At 39.2% G+C, this 20,611-nt stretch overlaps 1 protein-coding gene across 2 annotated transcripts in view; it reads right to left on the reverse strand.

The window, feature by feature from the left end:
* Positions 1–20,611, reverse strand: part of MPP7 (MAGUK p55 scaffold protein 7) — a 154,725-nt gene that overhangs the window by 4,059 nt on the left and 130,055 nt on the right. For both annotated transcript variants that reach the window (XM_057432898.1, XM_057432897.1), the window contains 5 exons: positions 12,113–12,283; positions 5,426–5,506; positions 3,478–3,571; positions 2,271–2,379; positions 623–766 (listed from right to left, as the gene is read on the reverse strand). In XM_057432898.1, the coding sequence (XP_057288881.1) occupies positions 623–766; positions 2,271–2,379; positions 3,478–3,571; positions 5,426–5,506; positions 12,113–12,283 (599 nt within the window). The remainder of the gene's footprint in view (positions 1–622; positions 767–2,270; positions 2,380–3,477; positions 3,572–5,425; positions 5,507–12,112; positions 12,284–20,611) is intronic.

Below are 20,611 nucleotides of genomic sequence, written 5' to 3' on the forward strand. Positions count from 1 at the left end.
TAAAGTCTAATGATGATCAGCTTTACTTTAACTTCAACTGAAACAAGTTTTCGTTGTATTTCAAGGAAGTAATTAAGTTACTGTTGGGTAATCTGACTTTATTGTCAAAAAGCAGCATTTGTTACTTGCTTAGATTGTTCTCCTTTCTTACATTGTTCATTTCCTTATAACATTTTAAAAATGTTTTATCTTATCCACAAATACTTTTTTTATTAAAGTAGCATTACTTTTTTTAATTGTTGCTTTATATTTGAGCTTTCCTCTAAATTTAGACCCAATAAAATAAAACAAGGAAATGCTTACACTTGAATAGAAACATCTAAGTCCAGATGCAAATTTCTGAAAGGAAATCCACAGTGATATTTCTTATAAACACCTACTTGCATTCTGGGGCTTCTTCAATGACATAAAATCAGAGGACCACGGAAATGTAAATACCACAAACAATAAAAACATCACAGTAAGTCTGTGACGTGTGAGAAGCTGGGAAACAAGAAACTACATGCAAGCCCTGACAAGTACTGTTGATGAGATCTCCACTGATGACCTTTATTTTCAAGGTAAACCACTACAACAAAACTCTGACCAAGTCTGCACGTTTTACCACATCTGAATGACTTACTGTAAAGGGTTTTGCAGTTCCCTTATCATCTTTACTTGAAATAATCTTGGCATTTTTTCTGGTTTCTCTCAAACGGTCAAGTGATGGAGGCTTTATAAATATAACAAATGGTTTAAATTCGTATGTCCGTAAGTGTTTCACAGTCTGGGAAGAGGGAAGATTTTTAATTAATTAGTTTATTTTGCACAATGGATTTTACCGTAACAAAAGAAACACTCCAATAACCAAAATAAACCCATAAAGCACTGCTAGAAGGCTATTTTTCATTTATTGCCATCCTGTTCTGCTGATAGGCACTGATTAATGTGAGGAGAATTTTCATACGGATGGTAAGAAAACCCTTTCTCCAAAGGTGACCGTGTCTCTTGATTTCCACACGGGCTGCTGGTAAATCCCATCAGCCCAGCAGAGACTGGGCTGTCCACAACAGTGCCACTGCCAGTGGGAGGATGGATGGGAGCAGCAGGGTGTTCAGGAGAGGAGGAAAAGTTCAACACAGCAGGAATAATACCTCTGTACCCATGAAAAGTAGTGGAAGAAGGCATCTGTGACACTCGGTCATAACAGGTCAATGATTTTTCTTTTCAGTACTGTGCGTCCACCACACAACCCCATGCTATTTGTTCTTCCTAAGCAAGTCAAGTTATGCTACATATGGAACTAGAGATAGGTCTACAGCGCAGAGTGAAGCAGGGATAGCCAGCAGCTTAGTGTGAAGTAGGGCTGGCCAGAAGCTTTCTGTCCTGTTCACACTGCCAAGTCCCTTAGGAAAACGCTATGTTGAATAATGGGATCCCAGAATAGTTCACAAGCCTGGGTCCCCGAGAAAATTAAGTGCTTTGCTGGAAAACAGGCCCATCCTGGACAGGCAAGGATCTTGCCGAGCAAGAGCCCCTGCCCAGCTCCCTCCTCTCCTTGCACAAGGTCTGGGTTCCCCAGGTGCTCCTCGTTCAGCGCAGCCCCCTGCCTTGCTCCTAGGGCACAGCCCTGTGTCTAAACTGCCGGGGTTCAGAAGTCATGGGCTGGCCACCCTTGGAGAAGAAATACTTTGGCTGGGTTTACACAAACTAGTCCAGCTCCTGGAAGCACTGTGGTTATTAGTAGCATAAAAATTCCCAGTGGAGCTGTTCAGCGGGGTTGAAAGACGGGGTCAACGCAAGAACAAATGCTTTAGAGAGGAATGTTCTTAGCAATTATCCAGCCAACATCACATTTAGTGCGTTCCTTGACTCATGTCCACCCTGTGTGGAAACCCTTGGCATGAATGGTCTGGTTAAAAGTCTGAAAGAGAGCTGCTGGCCTGGGTGATAGCTCAAAAGTCATTCTGAAAACTGAAGTTTGAGAGAAAACCTCTAACCCAAACAGCAGAAAGAGGAAGGGAAATACAGGAGCATTTTGTAATTAAATCTTTGGTATTATGCCTCAGGCTTTCAATTCACTTAATTACCAAGCTGAATACTTGCCAATATGTATTGAAGTTTCCTTCCCCTCCTTTCAGAGAGCCTTGCTGTGATAAAGGTACCCAGCCAACCCACTCAACAGTCATTCAGCACGGAATAAAATATTCCTTTTTAGAAACAATATTTTTCCTGGAATCCCAATATGCAATATGGGGAACTACAAGATTCCAAAAGATGTCCTTACTTACATGAGGCTGCACATCCAACAAACAAACTTTGTTTTTAGCTAGAACGGATCGAACAGAGTCTAAACTTGTGCCGTAGTAGTTGTTCTTATACTCGCCATACTCGATAAACCTGTGGCAGAAGGTGAAAACAACTGGAATCATTTCCATTTTCTCCAGAAAAAAAAAGACAGAAATTATCAGTTTGCTTTATAAGATCTAATTCAGGAGCAAAAATATTTTACTTTACATGAGCGTTTTACTGTGTTTTATAAAGGAAATGCTGTCAAGTACTTCAGCATGTCAATTTTAAGAAATCTTCTACTTTCCCACTTTCAAATCAGTAACACCTGCTTGTATTACAGTTCAAGAGAAAAAAGTACTGTAGTCCAACAGCCCACTAATGTTTTCCATCACCTCTTTTTCTGAACTAATGCAATGCAATAAAACAGTGGACAAGCTAAACAATAGAAACTACTGAAATTTCACTGCACACTACAGAATATCCAAATTCTCTGTCTCAGAAGAGGAGGAGGAGTGACAATGGTGCTAATGGAACCAAGGCGGCTGGTTATGTGCTATAAAAGTAGAAGCGCTATTTGCCAAAAAAGCAAAGCGCAGTTTGAAGTTTCAATAAAACCCACAGCTTTGTGTCTAATACACTTTTGCCCTCTGAAACACTGGGGCAGAATTTCAAGCTACAGTTTTTTTACAGGCTGCTGGAGAGCACGATGCTACCATTGTCTTCATCTTAGTTTAATTTCTGGAGGCTTTACAGGCAGGGGCTTCATTGTAGATCTCTAAACTCAAAAGCCGAGGAAGTGCCTGGCCTGAAAGAGAGCAGAACTACACAAACATTGACTCAGGCACGTTTGCAGCCCTTCCAGGCCCTCCCTCCCACGCTGGGCTGCACTGCCTTACTACTATGACAGATGATGCTCTATTAAGAGTGTTCACCCATCCTTAACACCTACAATTTCAGCGTCTTCTCTTTAGGAGCTTAAGTACTGAAACTACTTAGAAGCTTAGAAACAGTTGTGTTTTCACATACTGCTTTTTTTTGCTCTTTGTTTTTGCTAGCTGCTTATATATCAAAATGTGATTTTAACACATCCTCAAAGCACTGCAAGTTATACTGACTTTGATTTCTTATCTAAAAATACAAACAGCCCTATTTTATATTAAAGCCATTGTTTTTACTACAGTTCTACTTTAAATCTTGTTGACATACTTGTTATTCTGTACGTCTGTCTCAAACAAGTGCTTGGAAATGAAAGTGTATTCAACACCGTCACTTTCTTGGCTTCTCCTTGGACGGGTAGTGTCTGCAGTTTGAGTAAATGAAGGAAAAATAAAGGAAAGATGCACAAAACAATATAATGCAAACCAGTTCAGGAAACACTGAAAAGCACACAACCCTTGTGCAATAGTAAGTGTAGCAGTTCCCTCACTTTTGATGGGCCCGAAGCTGCTCTGCATCTGGTAGGCAGCACACGAGCACATGACACGATTCAGTTTTAAAAGCATGCAGGAAAAACAGGAAAAATCCTACTGGACAAGTATCTGATTATCATTTTTATTAACTAGTGGAAAAATCCAATAAAATGAGGACAGCTGAATAATAAAGGGAGCAGCAGTCTATAACAATTACTCCAGCCTTGCCACTTGTTAAGTGCATTAGCATACGAGACCATAAAGGGAACCAAAGCTCACCAACCTGATTTATAAAATATTACGTTCATTAACAACACTTGTAGCTGTGGTATGTGAAACATGATAGTAAAAAAATGGGGGGTGAATTTTATGGTTTAGTGCTTTTCTTTTTCTGGTGTCAAAATCAAATGCCTTTTTCTTTCAATAGCTTTGTGGTATTTGCACTTCTCACTTTCCCTGAAGTACCAGGCATAAAGAGTTTGCTTATAAATGAAACTTATCTGTGGAGCTGCTGCTTACAGTTAACAAACCCATTCAAAAGTCCTATTTAATATAGGTTGCATGTTACAGTGCCATGTATTCTTCCTTGCATATGAACATCCACAACTTGCTTGCAGTAACAGTTTGAAAAGCCATTTGATATCAAGTTCTCCTTAGGCTGACACAAAGAGGAGCATTTCCAAGACAAAAACTCCAGTTCTCCCTGCAAGTCCTGACTTACTGCATTTCAGGGAGAGGGATTTCTTTATGTGTTTGTTTTAAACTATAACCACAAATTTGGAAGAGAAAAGAGAAAGGCAGCTTGATGAATTCTGGCACTTTTTTTGAGAAATAATTCTGGGCAAATAACTGCATATATTCCAATGTGTTAAATATTTGGGAACATCTGGCTTTTTTTTGTTGTTGTTTTCAATACCCAGCTGAAGCAAATATGTGCAAAAGAAATGACTTCCAAAACCCAAATGTATTCATTTTTCATTCATATATATACAATATATATTCAAATTCATTCATACATTCATATATATACATTGTATAGAAAACCTATACTTAAAAAAAACCTGTGACAGTATCTCCCAAATTCAGAATGTTGGACCTGTATTTTTCAAAGATCCCGTATAGGAAGCACAAGTAGAAGTAGAAAGCAATCCAAGGAACAGAAGTCTGGAACTGTCAAGTCCTCCACATTACAGAAAACCCAGTAAAGTGCTACAGAAGTTAATATAGCACAATGTTATTCAATATTATAAAAATCATGCTACTTAGGTAAGGGGTAAGAGGAAAAATAAACCCCCAAATCAACTTTCCTAAAGCTAATCAAAGGGATTTAATGAATTTATTCACAGGATCAAACTGTTTAGCATCAGTCTTCATTTTCAACCTGTCTAATATACAAAGGCCATTTTGCTGAAAGCAAGCACTGGTAACAGAGTACACTTCACTTTTTTACAGCCAAATCCAGGGTGTTCTTCAGCTGAGTTTCATTTACTAAACCTCGCTGACATCAATCACGTTGAACTTGTACTAAAGGTCTCCTGCAATGCCTCTGAGCCAAAATGTCCTATCAGTTTAATCAATGCTATTTAAAATACAACTGCAGCAGCACTTTTAAAAATTAGAAAAGCGATCTGGATGCCAGGCATGCATTTAGAGACCCAAATTTGAAAGTGCCTTAAGGTAATGCAATGATAAAGGATAAAAATGCGAGTTTCGCATTAGGAGAACAGAAGTGTATTTTTACTTACGTGGCACTGTTACCCCGTAATGCTGGGTGTCGCTGATCAGCAATTTCCGTTTAAGTTCATTCAGCCCAACCCCTACAGGACCTGAAAGAAAGAAATCGTGCTGTCTCCCAGCAGCCAGCTCTCTCTCATAGTCAGGTATATATACTCTCTCGGCTAAGACTATGTAGCATATAGCTGTTATATATACTGGCTTTTAATCAGTCATTTGGAAACGCCCATGGTTCAAGCCTCTGCACTGACAAATTTCAGGTGATGTATTTGGCAGTTGCTCTGCTCAGACTCTGTAACTGAGGAAAAATCTGAAAAATTGACAGCAAAGCTAACTTTCTTTTCTACAGCAACTACCTTCAGCGTGCACCCATCTCCATCCTCAGCACTACGAGAGACCCCAGCACCCTAACCTGCAGCCTTCCAGCACGAAAGCTGGTTGCGCTATTCACTTTGCCAGAATATCCCCAACTCACAGACTAGAGGACCCCAGCTGGCACACGCAGAGTCCCCCTAAAGCCTCTGCACCCCGTGTGTCAGCACAGCCTTTTCCTCGCTTCCCTCCAGCTGCTGCATCCCCTATCTGCACCAGACTCCCCTGAAGGCAATGCTCCCACCTTCTCCCCATAGGCCTGGGAGCACCTTCCAGACCTGGATGCAGGAAGGAATACTATCTGGCTGTAACTCTCTTTTTGACAACCATTCACCTTTTGACAACCATTCACCTTTTGACTGTGTGAGGGTGGCATCGCACAGGGGGAGAAAGGAAGGGACAACACTCCCCAGGTCACAACCCATTTGGGATGTTTGGGTTTCTTTTTGTGTTGTTGATTTTGTTTTAAAATATGCTTGTCTCCTGCCTGCTGTCTGAACTGGTCCAAAGCAAATGTTTCCTTCCTCACACAGCTGCCAAAGAGAGACCACTCTTGGAAAGAGGATGGCAGGAAGAAACAAAGACTGCACGGAATACTTTTGACCCATCTCCTCCACCTCCATTTGAGTACTGCTGTCCTAGAAGCTACTGACCAGATGCTCCTTTTGGCTTTTAGGCCATTCCTAATCCTTAGCCATTTGCCTGTTGTGCTTTAGGTTTAAGGAGAGTACTCTGTCCTGTGAGGTCTCAAAGGCTCCACGGGCAAATGCTGCCTGCCCCCAGGAGCCCTTCATGCAGGGTTCCAGCCTGCGTGGCCCCTTCTGTGGAGGAGCCATGATGTGTGTGTGAAGATAGCTCAGCTCTTCATGCCCATGTGTCTCTGACAGTGCAGTCACTTAATTTCTGCACAGCCAGGTCAAGAACAGAATGCAGAGGAGAGTGAGTCACTGGAAGCACATCCCAAACAATAAAAGGATAATACATGTGGTTTTGAGGAAAATTCTTGCTCTTCTAGTAAAAGTGGCACATTTACGCATTGAGTGCTTCTTAACAGAGACATTTTAAACATTAGAAATAAAAAACTTAATAAACATTGTAATGAAGCGGTGATGTACTGGTTAATTACTAGTGAGAGTCCAAAAGCAAAGACTGATGCTTCAGCACCTTCAGGTGCCTATTTGTAAAAATTACTATCCATCTGCCCTGTCTGAAGCTGGAAACACACAATGATGAAAAGCAAATGCTTGCTACTTTGCTGCTACTCCCAGACTATGGTCTCTCTGTAAAATCTGAGTTTCTGCATTTATAGTTTTTATATGTTTACCTAAGTTAAACACACAACTACATTTCAAGTTTCATCTCTGACCTGCCTGTAAATTAATCTATCAGTATGTATAAATGTTTATTTAATATGGTGTACAGCAGCCTCTACTGGTGCATGTCTGCCGAGGAAAGTAATGTGTTATGTAGATAATGGCATCACTTCTGTTCTTATTTAAAAAAAAAAAAAAATCTTTTTTTAATAATTTAGCTACTTAAGGCAAATATGGATTCTTATAGGAAAAATAATTAAAATTCTAAAGATTTCCTAGCAAGGCAGAATGAAACAAGTGCAATTATCATTTTAAAAATCATTGTATGTCTTTCAAGCAAAAAGTGTTTCCTATCAAATCTACACAAATATTATTTCCTCAGTCTATATGCTGTCAAATCAACAATATGCTTTTAGCTCTATTTATATATAAAGAATCCAGGCTTTGCTTCCTGTGACAGATGCTTTGGAAACTTACATCAAATCTGTTTCCAGACCACAACTTCACAACTACTGTGTCTCCGATTCCAGACTGCTGTTTTAAAATCCTCTTTAAATTTAACTACTGAAAGGTGTAAATTCTTTTGCAGTGCTGTCTTCTTCTTCAGTTCTAACCGTGGCATATGGATGCTGAAGGCTGATTCCTAATTAGCAACACCATCCATTATGCTGATCTTTATACTACATCTCCCAAGTGTAATATATGCTTCTATTCTGAATATTCTTTTCATTTTGATGCAGCAGAGAAAGATGCCAGTTTTTAATAATTGTGAATCTTACTGCAATTTGAACTCAAGAAGAAAATAAAGCATCAGGATTGAAAAGGACAATCCAGATTCCTATAGTAAAATGCCAGACATGAGGGATCCATGACTGTAGCATAGTTTTGGTTTACTATAAATCACCCCAGGCAGCAATATTTAGTGTTAGGGTGGTAGCTTTAGATATATTTTGTTTATTTTTTTCAAGGGATATTTATGTTGCTTGCTGTTGCATGTTGAGCCATGTAAGCTAAATAACGGTCAAATCCTGCACAAAAGGACTTTAGTGCCTGCCTTCCTTTATTGAGGGACATTTGCAGAAATAAACCACCCATCATTAAAACTCGCATTACATTTTGTACCATTCAGATATGTCTGAAGGAAACTGAAAAAACTATTTGATGTAAGTTCAGGTCTCAGAGGATTTAACCCAACCAGCAATTCTTCACTCATACACACATACTGAGCTCCTAGAAGTCTACCAGTCTTCCAGAAAAGATTTTGGGAATTAGGTGATAACATCCCTACTGGGATCATAAAGACCATGTAGAAAGCATGCCTTGACAGAGGCTCTGCATCTCAATTACTAGTACAACTGATCACTATAATGCAATCACTGCACATGCATGTTCGACTGTAGCTCAATGGAGAAAAGTAGAACCTCGTTTCTTTTGAGTTACAGTAAATTATAACTAGTAGTGGGAGTGTAGTTCTGAGATTTGTCATTCACTGAAGCAGGATCAGTGAGTTTATGTTCATGTTCTCTTGCGCAAGGCTAGGCAATGTGTCACATCCTATACATTCACTCCTGAGCCATGCTAACCCACCCATGCCTTCAACCCAGAAGGTTTAACAAAGATGGCCACTGTAGGTCTCTTTCTTCATTATCCATATAGTTTACCTGAAGTAGTATGGCCATAGGAGGCCACTTTCCTGCACTATTGCTATAGATCTATTAAGTCTCCATAAGTCACTATGGAACACGCGTTTAAAGGCAAGTCAGGAAACATGGAGAGTTAGAAGCCACTTCTGTTTCATTCTCCCCTGCTCTAGGACAGACCTGGCCCTCATATAGCTCCTTCATGATAAAACCAGAAGTGATGGATTTTTTTTTAATGTAAGCAGTATAACAATAGAGAACTTTTCCAGACACAGATTCCTTTTCTTCTTAGTGATAACACCTTTGCAGGGAGTACTGACAGTCTAATTCACAGACAGCAGACAGCTGCATGCATTCTGGGGAAAAGATACCTATGGTTTGTTATTGCTGACCTTGCTTTATCCTTCAGATAGCTCTGACTTTACACAGCATAGCTGAAACTATGCTGTGTAAAGTTATAGTATGTGGCGCATCCATTCGGACTCTTTGGAAGTAAAATCTGTGCTAGTTTGGCCCTCACAATGACTGAAGCAGAATCATTTGTGAGCAGGACTTATCCCCCATTAATATAAATGAAAATTCTGTTGTCTAAATAATAGGTTTCATGGTAAAATATTCTGCCTTTGCCCAATAGGGCTGCCAGGTATCATGCTTAACAGTGGTGTAGGCAATATTTGTGAAGTAAAACTTCAAGGATTTGTCTGCAGTCTGGGAACAGTTAAGTTACCAAAAAATAACTGGTGACATGATATTAGATCATTTTGGTTTTAGCAGACTTATCACATTTATAAAAACTAAAAACATGACAGAAGCATCTGTATCATTACTGCTTCACACAATCTGTTATTTTAGCCCTAAGGATAAGCATGACTTTATTAATGAACCTACATTTGCAGACACGGTAAAACTGTGATAAACTAATACATCTAGCAGAATTTGAGACTAGTGTACATCACACTGCAGGGTGCTAAAAATTACTCTGTGCAATTTGCTTTCTGTAAATTGAACTAGACCGATTTAAAATGAAGCCAAAAGAAAGTTCCGTTTCAAAGTCGTCAAACCCCTTCCTCCTACAAAAGGGCAAACCAAAACCTGAAACACCTTCCAGCAGTAAATTATACATTTAGGCTTAGCAAAACAGAACAGGTATTTAGTGCCCCCAATTACGCCTATGAATTAATTATCCATCCCTTTGTTTCCTGGTATTAATATCCAAATTATATTTGACAGATTATATTGAATGCTGCTACCGGCACACAAAAAAGCTTTTTAAATGTGTTCACTTCTACTCTACCTGTATTGCTTAGCTCTGCTAGTTTTTCCACATTTTGCCCAAGACATTTTTATGGTATTGGCCAGACTTAAGCTGCTCCTAATATCCAGAGAAAAACATTAGAATTACCAAAGTCTGCAATAAATTTCTGAATTGCTTTTGTCACTGAAAAAGCACACTTTCTTCTTTTGACTTATTACAACAAAAATCAAATGAAATCTCTAGGTATGCTTTAGATCAGACATAAGCAATTTGTTATAAAATGTCTACTTATCACACTTTTGCACTGCACTCTGTTGATGTAACTGTAAAATCAACTCAACCGTGTTATTACTTGTTGTATATAGCCCACAATCTCACAGTGATCACACTAGTAGGTGGCTGAATTTTAGTGCTAGAGAGTGACAAAACTATTTATTAAAAACTAAATTTAACATTCCCTTGGATATGGGCAATATAAAAACACAGCTACTCAATAATTCGGAACAGTGCCTGGTAGAGGGTCATATTTCTCTGCTCTGCTGCTTTCAGAATGAAGGAAACTTTACTAATGAAGCCTCAGCTTATGTGCTACTGCAAAAGAAACAATAAGCAATGAAACAGTTCTCATTGTTACTTTAATGGTTACCTCTGAAAGATTCAAGATAATATACTTTCACTTTTTTTAGGAGACTGAAGCAATGCATTTTGATTAGATAATAAATGCTGTGGGGAAGCCATGGCAATGACAGAAAGCTGACTAAGGATGACTTCTTGAGCCTTCTGCAGCTGTGCTTGCACCTGCTCTTGGCCTACAGAAGTCTACCTCTCATCCACCTTTCTCTTCATTTGTCTGCGTATTCTAACACGGTAAATGGCTTTGTTTCTTTCCAATAGATATATATATTCATATATATATCTATCTATATATATTCTTTGCTGACTACAGGTATTTATTCTGTTCTTTTTAAATGTATTGATCAATCTCTAAGAGCAGAACGCTGACCTAATCCTTTTTAGCACAGCTTGACTGTCAGGTTCAGACTAGTAACTGTAGTAGCTATATTTTAGTATCTCCCCCTTTGGTTTAACGATCCTTTAAACATGATCTTCTAAAGCATCCTTATATGCAAGCTGGGACATCCTGTCTAGAGAGGTTGACTACTAGATAGGTAGAAAAACTGGATGGATGACCATATTCAAAGGGAATGGGTTATTAGTCTGTACTCTACTAGGTGACTCATTACAAGTGGAATTCATCAGGTATCTACCCTGGGACATACTCTATTTTGTATCTTAATCAATAACCTGGAGGAAGACACAGAACGGGCCCTTGTCAAGTTTGCAGACGTCAAAACGGGTGATGCAAGTGACTTGCTCAAGGGCTTCCATTCAGAGGGATCTTGATATGCTACAGGCATGGGCTGGCAGAACTTCGTGGAACTTGATAAGGACAAATACAAAGTCCTGCATCTGGGATAGACTAAGCCCCACAACAGTACATGCTGTGGACTGACTGGCTGGGGAGCAGCCTAGATGAAAAGAACTTGGGGGTTCAAATGGGCAGTGAGCTAAGGAGTAGTCCACAGTGATTGCTGGTAGCAATTAAGGCTAACAGAAGACGGAGCTGTATCAGCAAGAGCCTAGCCTGTAGCTAGAGGGAAATTATTCTTCCTTTTTAATCATTTGTTAGATCCCGAGAGGAATACTCTGTCCATGATCAGCCTTGCATTACAGCAAAGATGTTGATAAAGTGGAGCAAAGCCAGTGGAGGGCCTCCAAGAGCACTTGTAGCTGAAGCACATGATCTGTTAGGAAAGGCTGAAGGAACAGGGCTTGTCTAGCTTGGAGAAGTTTTCAGGGGAACCCTTCTGTTGAGAGGATGGAGGCCACTTCTTTACTGAGGTGTGAGATGGCAAGACAAGAGAAGACACAGGAGGAAGCCAGGTTCCCAAAGTTGTTGTCATCAGCTACTTTGAGTTCAGTGTTAATCCTGCTGAATGAGAGGCTAGACCAGGAGACGCTTAAGATCCCTTCCAATTTAAATAATTTTGTGGTAACCATTGTGCTAATCAGCAGTCCTATGTTTTATCAGCTCAAAAATGAAGAAAAACAACTTACCAACCAAAACTACAAGCCTGTATTTGTCATTAGGTTGTCGTCTATATTTTGCAACTTCTTCATATGTTGGGATGTCTGCTGTATCATACTGATCACTCTTCTTGCACTCATACATAGATTTGTTTGTTTTTTTATCTTTTCTGCTAAGGCGAAAGCTTCTTCTAAAGCCAGCTGCAATAAGAACAGGATTTTTTCAAAGTGAGAAAGTAAGTCTTCTCAAAACACTTGAAAACAGTCTCTTCCAAACATTGGAGGATTGGTGCACGGAATAAAAAAATGTATTATATGTTTAATAAGCCAGGTCATTAGAACAATATTTTGCTGCAGTTTAAACTGTACCAGGTGACTATTTGAACTGCAAAATTAAGATTACCAATAAAATCATAAGTTGCAACAAGCTGCAAAATATCATTACAGTAAGTTGTTAACATATTTAGATAACTTGAGTATCTTACACATTGGTGTGTATACACACAAGGAAGTCCATGCAATCTGGACTCTCATATCACACTTAGTGCTTTTCTATTAAAACACCATTGCACACAGACATCAAGTACAACATACGACAGAAACACACCTGGTAGTTGAAAGGGTTAATGAGAATTAACCTTTGAACAATTTTTTTGTGCTTAGCTCCATGCTGATAGTATAAAGAAGTGCACAAAGCCTTTCCTGAAGATGTTTAAAAGTAAAACCAAACACTGTTAGTTAAATTCCAAACCACTATGAAACATCTTATACAATATGGTACCCAGATTTCAGATATGTTAGCATGCAATTAAAAGTTAATATTCCTACTAAATTTACATTTACAGTTGCATCAAGAGTGTGACATCTACAGTGCCCATCTAGAAGACTGGACATTTCACATAACTTTTAAGCCCTCTCAAAGGAGATAATCATATGTATTTTCAAACAGAAGAGCACAAAAACCCCCACCCTTCTCCAGTATATGTCAAAGACTAATTTACTCCTTTGTTAATTATTACCTTCCGGTTTTTAAATAAATCCTTTACATTGTATTATATTACAATTTACAGGTATCTCTACACCACCACTTTTGTTCTACAAAGGAACTACAGGAAGTGCTGGAAAGAAGGATTGCAAAGCTGATGTGATTATTTGGGGGTAATAAAGTAAAACACAAACTACAATTTAAATACTGAAAAGATCCCAACACCTTTCCCCTTCCCCCAGAACATTTCGTAGGACAGTTAACGTGTGTAAACTTTTGGTGACCCCAGGCTTTTCAGCAACATGTTTTCATAAACTTGTAACAGCATTTATGCTTAGGTGTTTGAGAAGTAATCATATTACAATTTTTTCTGCAAAGTTAGTATATGGCGAATTCAAGACTCAGTTCTGCAAGCGTTCAGAAGATCTGAAGAAAAATCCTACAAGGCTTAGTTACAGGCTTAGCATTTTGCAAACACAGAGCTTCTCTTGGCATAAATCATTACAGAACATGGATCTCAGAGGATGTTAACCAAATTGTTTATTGACATGAATCCCTATACCTATGGGAATCTACAACACACGCATATGCACAAAAAAAGGAAGAAACATTTCTTTGAGAATAGTGACATCAACCTATTCATACTTAAAATATGAGTAAGTAAAATGAAAATTGATGCAAAAGGTGAAGAGTTAGCATCCACAGAAAAGGCTGATGACGTTTTGGAGAGCTACAGTTTTGTCTAGACTGAGGACATGGACTGGGATAGAAAAGGGACCAAAACAGAAGATATGAAACCAAAATGAAATAAACCAAGTCATGTTTTATTATTTAAAGAAGAATGCTACCACTGAAGTGACTGTAGTCAGAAAAGCCCTACTGCACTTGCACACCCAAGATCTAGGAGGTCTTGTCTGCCTTAGGGTGAAGTCTGTCATGAGAAGAGGTGGTTTTTTTTCCCACATAATTATACCTAACTGTATAGGCAGTTACATAAAGAAAGGTTAAAACTAACATTAGTAATATAGACATGAAGTGAGCTACAACTTTTCTGAGGCCTCATCTAAAAGGCTCCAGGATTTAGAAAGAAAAAATATAAGCTGCCCGAAAAGCAAGCTGAAAATGGTTCTGATGTTGGGTTTGTTCGTTTGTTTCCCTGTATAATCATTTTATAGAATAATAACAAAAGAATAAAAGGAAGAGAAAGAATAATTCTTCACATTTGCTACTAAGCAGTTTACAGAATAAAGAGTTTAGTCACAAAACCCATAATCTACATATCTGGAAAAGGTAAAGAGTAAGAGCAGTGATCACATGAAGTTAAACCAATTTTGTCTGTTCCCATTTGGTATGGACCTTTTAAATTCCAAGAGCTCTGTGCCCAAGTAGCTGTCTCAGGGTGCCATTATCAACAGCTTCTTAACCTCAGCTTGAATGTCAAGCTGCAGAATCTTTAGGAAAAATATTTTTCTGCAAAGTCTTCATATCAATTCAATCTCTGCTGTTAGGTTTTGGTAAGCACACTTGGAACTTGTTCTGCTTTTCTCCATCCACTTCTTTCAGATTTCATTACCAAACTACCAGGTGGTGGTTTATTTAAGAATTTTCATTCCTTCTTCTCTTAAAAGACTTTAAAAAAAACAAAACCCAACCAACTCAAAACCCCAGATATTTTTCCTTTTTGTTTTTTTTCCCATCTTTCAGTGCTGTCTTCAGGCTGCAAGGATTCATCTGTTGTCACTTTTACAGGGTGCATACGAAGCATCACAGTTTCAGGTGATATGGTTCCACTGCTAACCTAGGTTTCCTTGATTAAAACACTTGATATTTCTGTGACTGAAACTCACTAGTAAATGAAAATAGCAACAATGTCCTGTATATTAAGAAGGTTCAACAACAAGTTCAACTAAGACTTAGATGTTATGGAATAGCTATTATATTAATTAAAAAGAACAAACATGGGAGGCAGAGATAACAAAGATGATTTCCACTGTAGCTATTTCTCTGCAGTGTGCTGGTGAAGGTGCTCTGTAAAATTACTGAATATTAAAAAAGTGATATGCTGGTTGCTTTGCCACGTTAAGACTATTGTCAATTTGAAAGTTGTTTTAACTGTTCCTCAAAGCCCCTACACAGAAACCCAAGAAAGCTTGCTTTATGCAGCTTTCAAACCAAGGAAAATACACAGTTCAGAGAGGAATGATGAGACCAACATTTTTATATTGTTACCGTGCTCGTGGAAACATAATTCTTTCTCACATCTGCCATTCTATATCCTCATATATGTGGCTTAGTTTTATTGTGATCTTCAAAAGCTATCAAGAACCGTTAATAAATATTTACTAATGAACTCTGCATTTACTACTGCATTGTATGTTGGGCATCCATAACTACAAAAGGATTAAACTGAACTGAAACAACATTGTGCTTGCAAGCAATAAAAACATTCATGTACAAGCAAAAAGTATTCTGCTAATGCTGGCATTTTAAAGTTTAGGAAAGATGAAAACCAAACTTCATATACGTAAATTAACTATTGAGCGAAGAAGTTATTCAGAACCTCAGCCTTCTCCAAACTGGCTACACAGGATTTGGAGAAGGCTGAGGTTCTGAATGACTTCTTTGCCTCGGTCTTCACTGGCAAAGGATCTGACCAAACCACCCAAGTCTTGGAAGGCAGATGCAGGGACTGTGAGAATGAAGACCTTGGGCCCACTGTAGGAGAGGATCTGGTTCGAGACCATCTTAAAAATCTGAACATGCACAAGTCCATGGGACCTGATGAAATCCATCCGCGGGTCCTGAAGGAGCTGGCGAATGAAGTTGCTAAGCCACTGGCCATCATATTTGAAAAATCATGGCAGTCAGGTGAAGTTCCCGATGACTGGGAAAAGGGAAAATATAACCCCCATTTTCAAGAAGGAGAAAATGGATGACCCAGGGAACTACAGAGCAGTCAGTCTCACCTCTGCCTGGCAAAATCTTGGAGCAGGGTCTCCTGGATGGCATGCTAAGGCACATAAAAAAACAACAAGGTGCTTGGTGACAGCCAGCATGGCTTCACTAAGGGGAAATCCTGCCTGACCAATTTGGTGGCCTTCTATAATGGGGCTACGGAACTGACGGACAGGGGTAGAGCAGTTGATGTCATCTACCTGGACTTGTGCAAAGCATTCGACACTGTCCCACATGACATCCTTGTCTCTAAATTGGAGAGACATCAGTTTGATGGATGGACCACTCGGTGGATGAAGAACTGGCTGGATGGCTGCACGCAAAGAGTTGTGGTCAGTGGCTCAATGTCCGGCTGGAGACCAGCAACAAGTGGCGTCCCTCAGGGATCGGTGTTGGGACCGGTCTGGTTCAACATCTTTGTCGGTGCCATGGACAGTGGGATTGAGTGCGCCCTCAGCAAGTTTGCCGATGACACCGAGCTGTGTGGTTTGGTTGATACGCTGGAGGGAAGGAATGCCATCCAGAGGGACCTCGACACACTTGTGAGGTGGGCTGATGCCAACCTCATGAAGTTTAACCATGCCAACTGCAAGGTCCTACACCTGGGTCAGAGCAATGCCAGGCACAGCTACAGGTTGGGCAGAGAAGAGATTCAGAGCAGCCCTGCGGAGAAGGACTTGGAGGTGTTGGTTGATGAGAAAATGAAAATGGGCCGGCAGTGTGCGCTTGCAGCCCAGAAAGGCAACTGCATCCTGGGCTGCATCAAAAGGAGTGTGACCAGCAGGTCAAAGGAGATGATCCTGCCCCTCTACTCTGCTCTCATGAGACCTCACTTGGAGTGTTGTGTGCAGTTCTGGTGTCCTCGACATAAAAAGGACATGGACCTGTTGGAACAAGCCCAGAGAAGGGCCACGAGGATGATCAGGGGACTGGAGCACCTCCCGTATAAAGACGGGCTGAGGAAGTTGGGGCTGTTCAGCCTGGAGAAGAGAAGGCTGCGTGGAGACCTCATAGCAGCCTTCCAGTATTTGAAGGGGGCCTATAGGGATGCTGGGGAGGGACTCTTCATTAGGGACTGTAGTGATAGGGCAAGGGGTAACGGGTTAAAACTTAAGCAGGGGAAGTTTAGATTGGATATAAGGAGGAAATTCTTTCCTGTAAGGGTGGTGAGGCACTGGAATGGGTTGCCCAGGGAGGCTGTGAATGCTCCATCCCTGGCAGTGTTCAAGACCAGGTTGGACGAGGCCTTGGGTGATATGATTTAGCCTAAGGTGTCCCTGCCCACGGCAGGGGGGTTGAAACTAGATGATCTTAAGGTCCTTTCCAACCCTAACTATTCTATGATTCTATTATTAAAAATATAGTGAAAGTCACTAAGGAAAACCAAAACCAATACTGATATGCAATAGGAAAATAAAGTCATATAACATGATTAAGCTTAAAAGTAAATTCCTATAAAGAACAAAGGGAAAAAAAGCATTGCTTGCCCAGAACATTTTATAATATAAACCTTGATGAATATGAAAGGAGCTGCAGGCTACACTGTATGTGGAATATAGATATCAGCAGAGATTAACCTTAGTTGCCAAGTATGCAGACTATAAAATAAAAGGGGAAAATTCTGTCACTAAAGCAACATAAAATTTTGAACATTGAGAAGCTTGCACCAGCTCACTGTTTTCAGCAACATGACTAGAAGCTCACTGAACATGCAAACCCATAAACTAACAGTGGAATGTAACAGATTTGGTGAAATAAGAAATAACAAAATATGAAGAACAAATGTTCTCAAACTACTGACGTCTCCAAACCTCAACATGAAATGAAAAATCAAAAGCCACTACTAATAAACTTGATTAAGGTCCAACAACAACCCAAGAAAAACTACTTACATCTCTGAGAAAAATAATTAAAAAAAAACCAAACCCAACCCCCAAACCAAACCCAAAACTAGCAGGAAAGTGTGATTATTCTTTTAACCACTAGCAATACGTATTTCATGATTTCAGAACACTACCCTTATATTTACATAGAGAAATCCACTTGGACCTCACAACAGATGTCCAGACTGGGAACAGGCAGTGCATGAACTGACTTCCTTAAAATACTTTAAAAAAGGATGCTGATATAACTTACATTAGCTCTGCTAATTTAATCATATCATTCTGAAGGAGAAGTGAACAAAAGATTGCAACTATGTTGTGTGAATTTAAATCCAAATACATTCATGAACATATAAAGTTAATTTCGCAAAATGAGAGAAATTATACTAACAGGAAACATTATAATTTAAATTCACCTATGCTTCATAAATTCACCACTGAGGCTTCAGAATGCTATAAAGTACTTACACGTGCTTTTGTTCATTTCCATTCATTAAAACAAGTGCTTAAGTATGTGTTTAAATTATGCATATTCTTCACTGCAGTCTAATCTTAGATAATTTAGAATGAACAAATGCTGGCTAATTGTAAATGCATTTACAAATACTTTTTGTATTCGTATTACTGGCAAAAATAAGTTTGGTACCATGGTCATTACCTAGGTTTGTATGAACACAGTATTTTTACTAGATATTTCTGGATTTTTTTTTTTTTCTTCCCCCAAATATTGGGATTTTTTTATACTGGCTTGTATACCAAGTATTTTTATTGTTACACAGGAACTGCACAAACACAGAGCAGAGCTCTGCCTGCTTCTGGACTGATTCCCAGCTTGCACATTTAGACAGGGTTAATAAAAATATAGATTATGTCTGGATTTTTAAGACAAAATTGAGAATAGTAAACAGATTATATTCATCTGTATTTACTGTATGTTCATAAAGGTTCAAGTAATGTAACTAGAATTTAAGCTTGGCAAAGACAAACCTCAATGTTCTCCCCAGCAATTCCTCAGGAAATTACTGCAGAAACATACAACACTATACTGTGACTTAAATATTAGAATTTGTTGAAAAACCATTAAATTTGTCTGAGTCACTTTAGAAGGCGGCGTTCAAATTAACAGCAGCATAACCTTGGACATAAAAGATCTGACTCCAAATGGTATGGACATTCTTCTTTCTGAAAGCTGCCTCTTCTGTTGCTCTTCATGACCACTTCATGTGTGCCCAAAGTACATATCCTTTCAGAAAGGGTCAGATGTTCACAGAATATCCTGAATCACTGGACTGAAATACCAACAAGTATACAACCGATAACAAGCAATAAAATGAACTGAAAATTCATTAATTGATATTAGAATTGTTGTAGTTCATTTGATTTGATTACATACTATCAAAATCAGCAAGTAGTTCCTTTTTGTTTTAGGAAATGATCGGTGTATACTTTGGAAACTGTTTCTAGAATTTAAGCATACAAATAATTTAACATACTTCAACTTACCTCATTCTAACTGTCCGTATGTTAACTCTTTCAACAGCAGCTAAGCTAATTCAGGCCACCTTGCTCTTGCAACAGGTTACAACATATAGTTATTCAGGTGTCATTAAAACACTCTGAACTTGTTGATGTGATGTAAGCCCTGCAGTGACAATGTTTTAGGTTTTGTTTTCAGTGTAGTATGCTTGATCAAGAATTTATAATAATGAAGAGACTTGCCTAGAAATTCTTAGTTACTTAGTAATCAAGGGGTACCATAAATGTCTACTATCTTTCAAGAACAGGCATATTCAGAAGAATTGAGATGTTCAGAATTTACTTCAAAAAACTCTACTGTAAAACGTAGGTGGACATTCAGAACAAGCTGTTTTCAAAAATCAGATATATTTATTTTACCACTCTCCCAAAAAGCAACAAGCAGGGAAGAGGCGTATCTTTGAGACTGAAGGAATACATACTTGTACCAGTGGTACTGGCTCCCATGTACCTAACAGAGGGTTTGTTAAGTGTCTTTGCCCAGGACTCCTTTACCTTACAGACTATCCAGGTTTTATACCTTGCATAGCACATAGGTAAGAGCTTTGTGTCCTCCCCACAGCTGGTCAACAAGTTTTGTTCAAATTCGTACACTTTAGGCAGCGGCATTTGTCTAGCACAGGAAGTTATTCCATAGCAGTTTGCTCCTTTGGAAAATACAACTGCAAAATAATTTAGGAGAAAAGCAATGTGTCTAATAGGATTGGGCTCCTCATGGTTTGTGAAACAAGTAGTGAATGAGAGTCTGAATTACAAATCACTGTGTCCTGTTACCATATTGCAAAAGAAGGTGAATATACGATATACTTGTGTCCTTACCCCAAAACTGGTCCTAACCTTAGACAAGTCTTTTTCTTCCTGTTGTTCTGTCTGCTGTCTCTCCTCTCCAACACCTTGCTTCCAACAGCACAGACCCTGCATGAGAAGGCTGAAGGTACCATCTCTGGACTGATGGCAGCACCCAACTGGAAGCTCTCAGGACATAAACCATGGCCTGAACTGTACATCAGTTCTCCAACAAATTTTGGAAAGTCGCCTAAGTAAACTACACCCCATTCTGATTTTTTGGGGGGTCAGGAGGGTCGAATATGGGACAACAGTTGCTTCTTCCTCAAGACATCTCCTTCCAGGACAACTGAGCCTTTTTGGTAACTGCACAACAAAATACAC

The sequence above is a fragment of the Pezoporus wallicus genome, unplaced genomic scaffold, assembly GCF_028554395.1.
Source record: "Pezoporus wallicus isolate ANWC-B61680 ecotype Strahan unplaced genomic scaffold, APGP_CSIRO_Pwel_v1 scaffold_2584, whole genome shotgun sequence".
NCBI lineage: Eukaryota > Metazoa > Chordata > Aves > Psittaciformes > Psittacidae > Pezoporus > Pezoporus wallicus.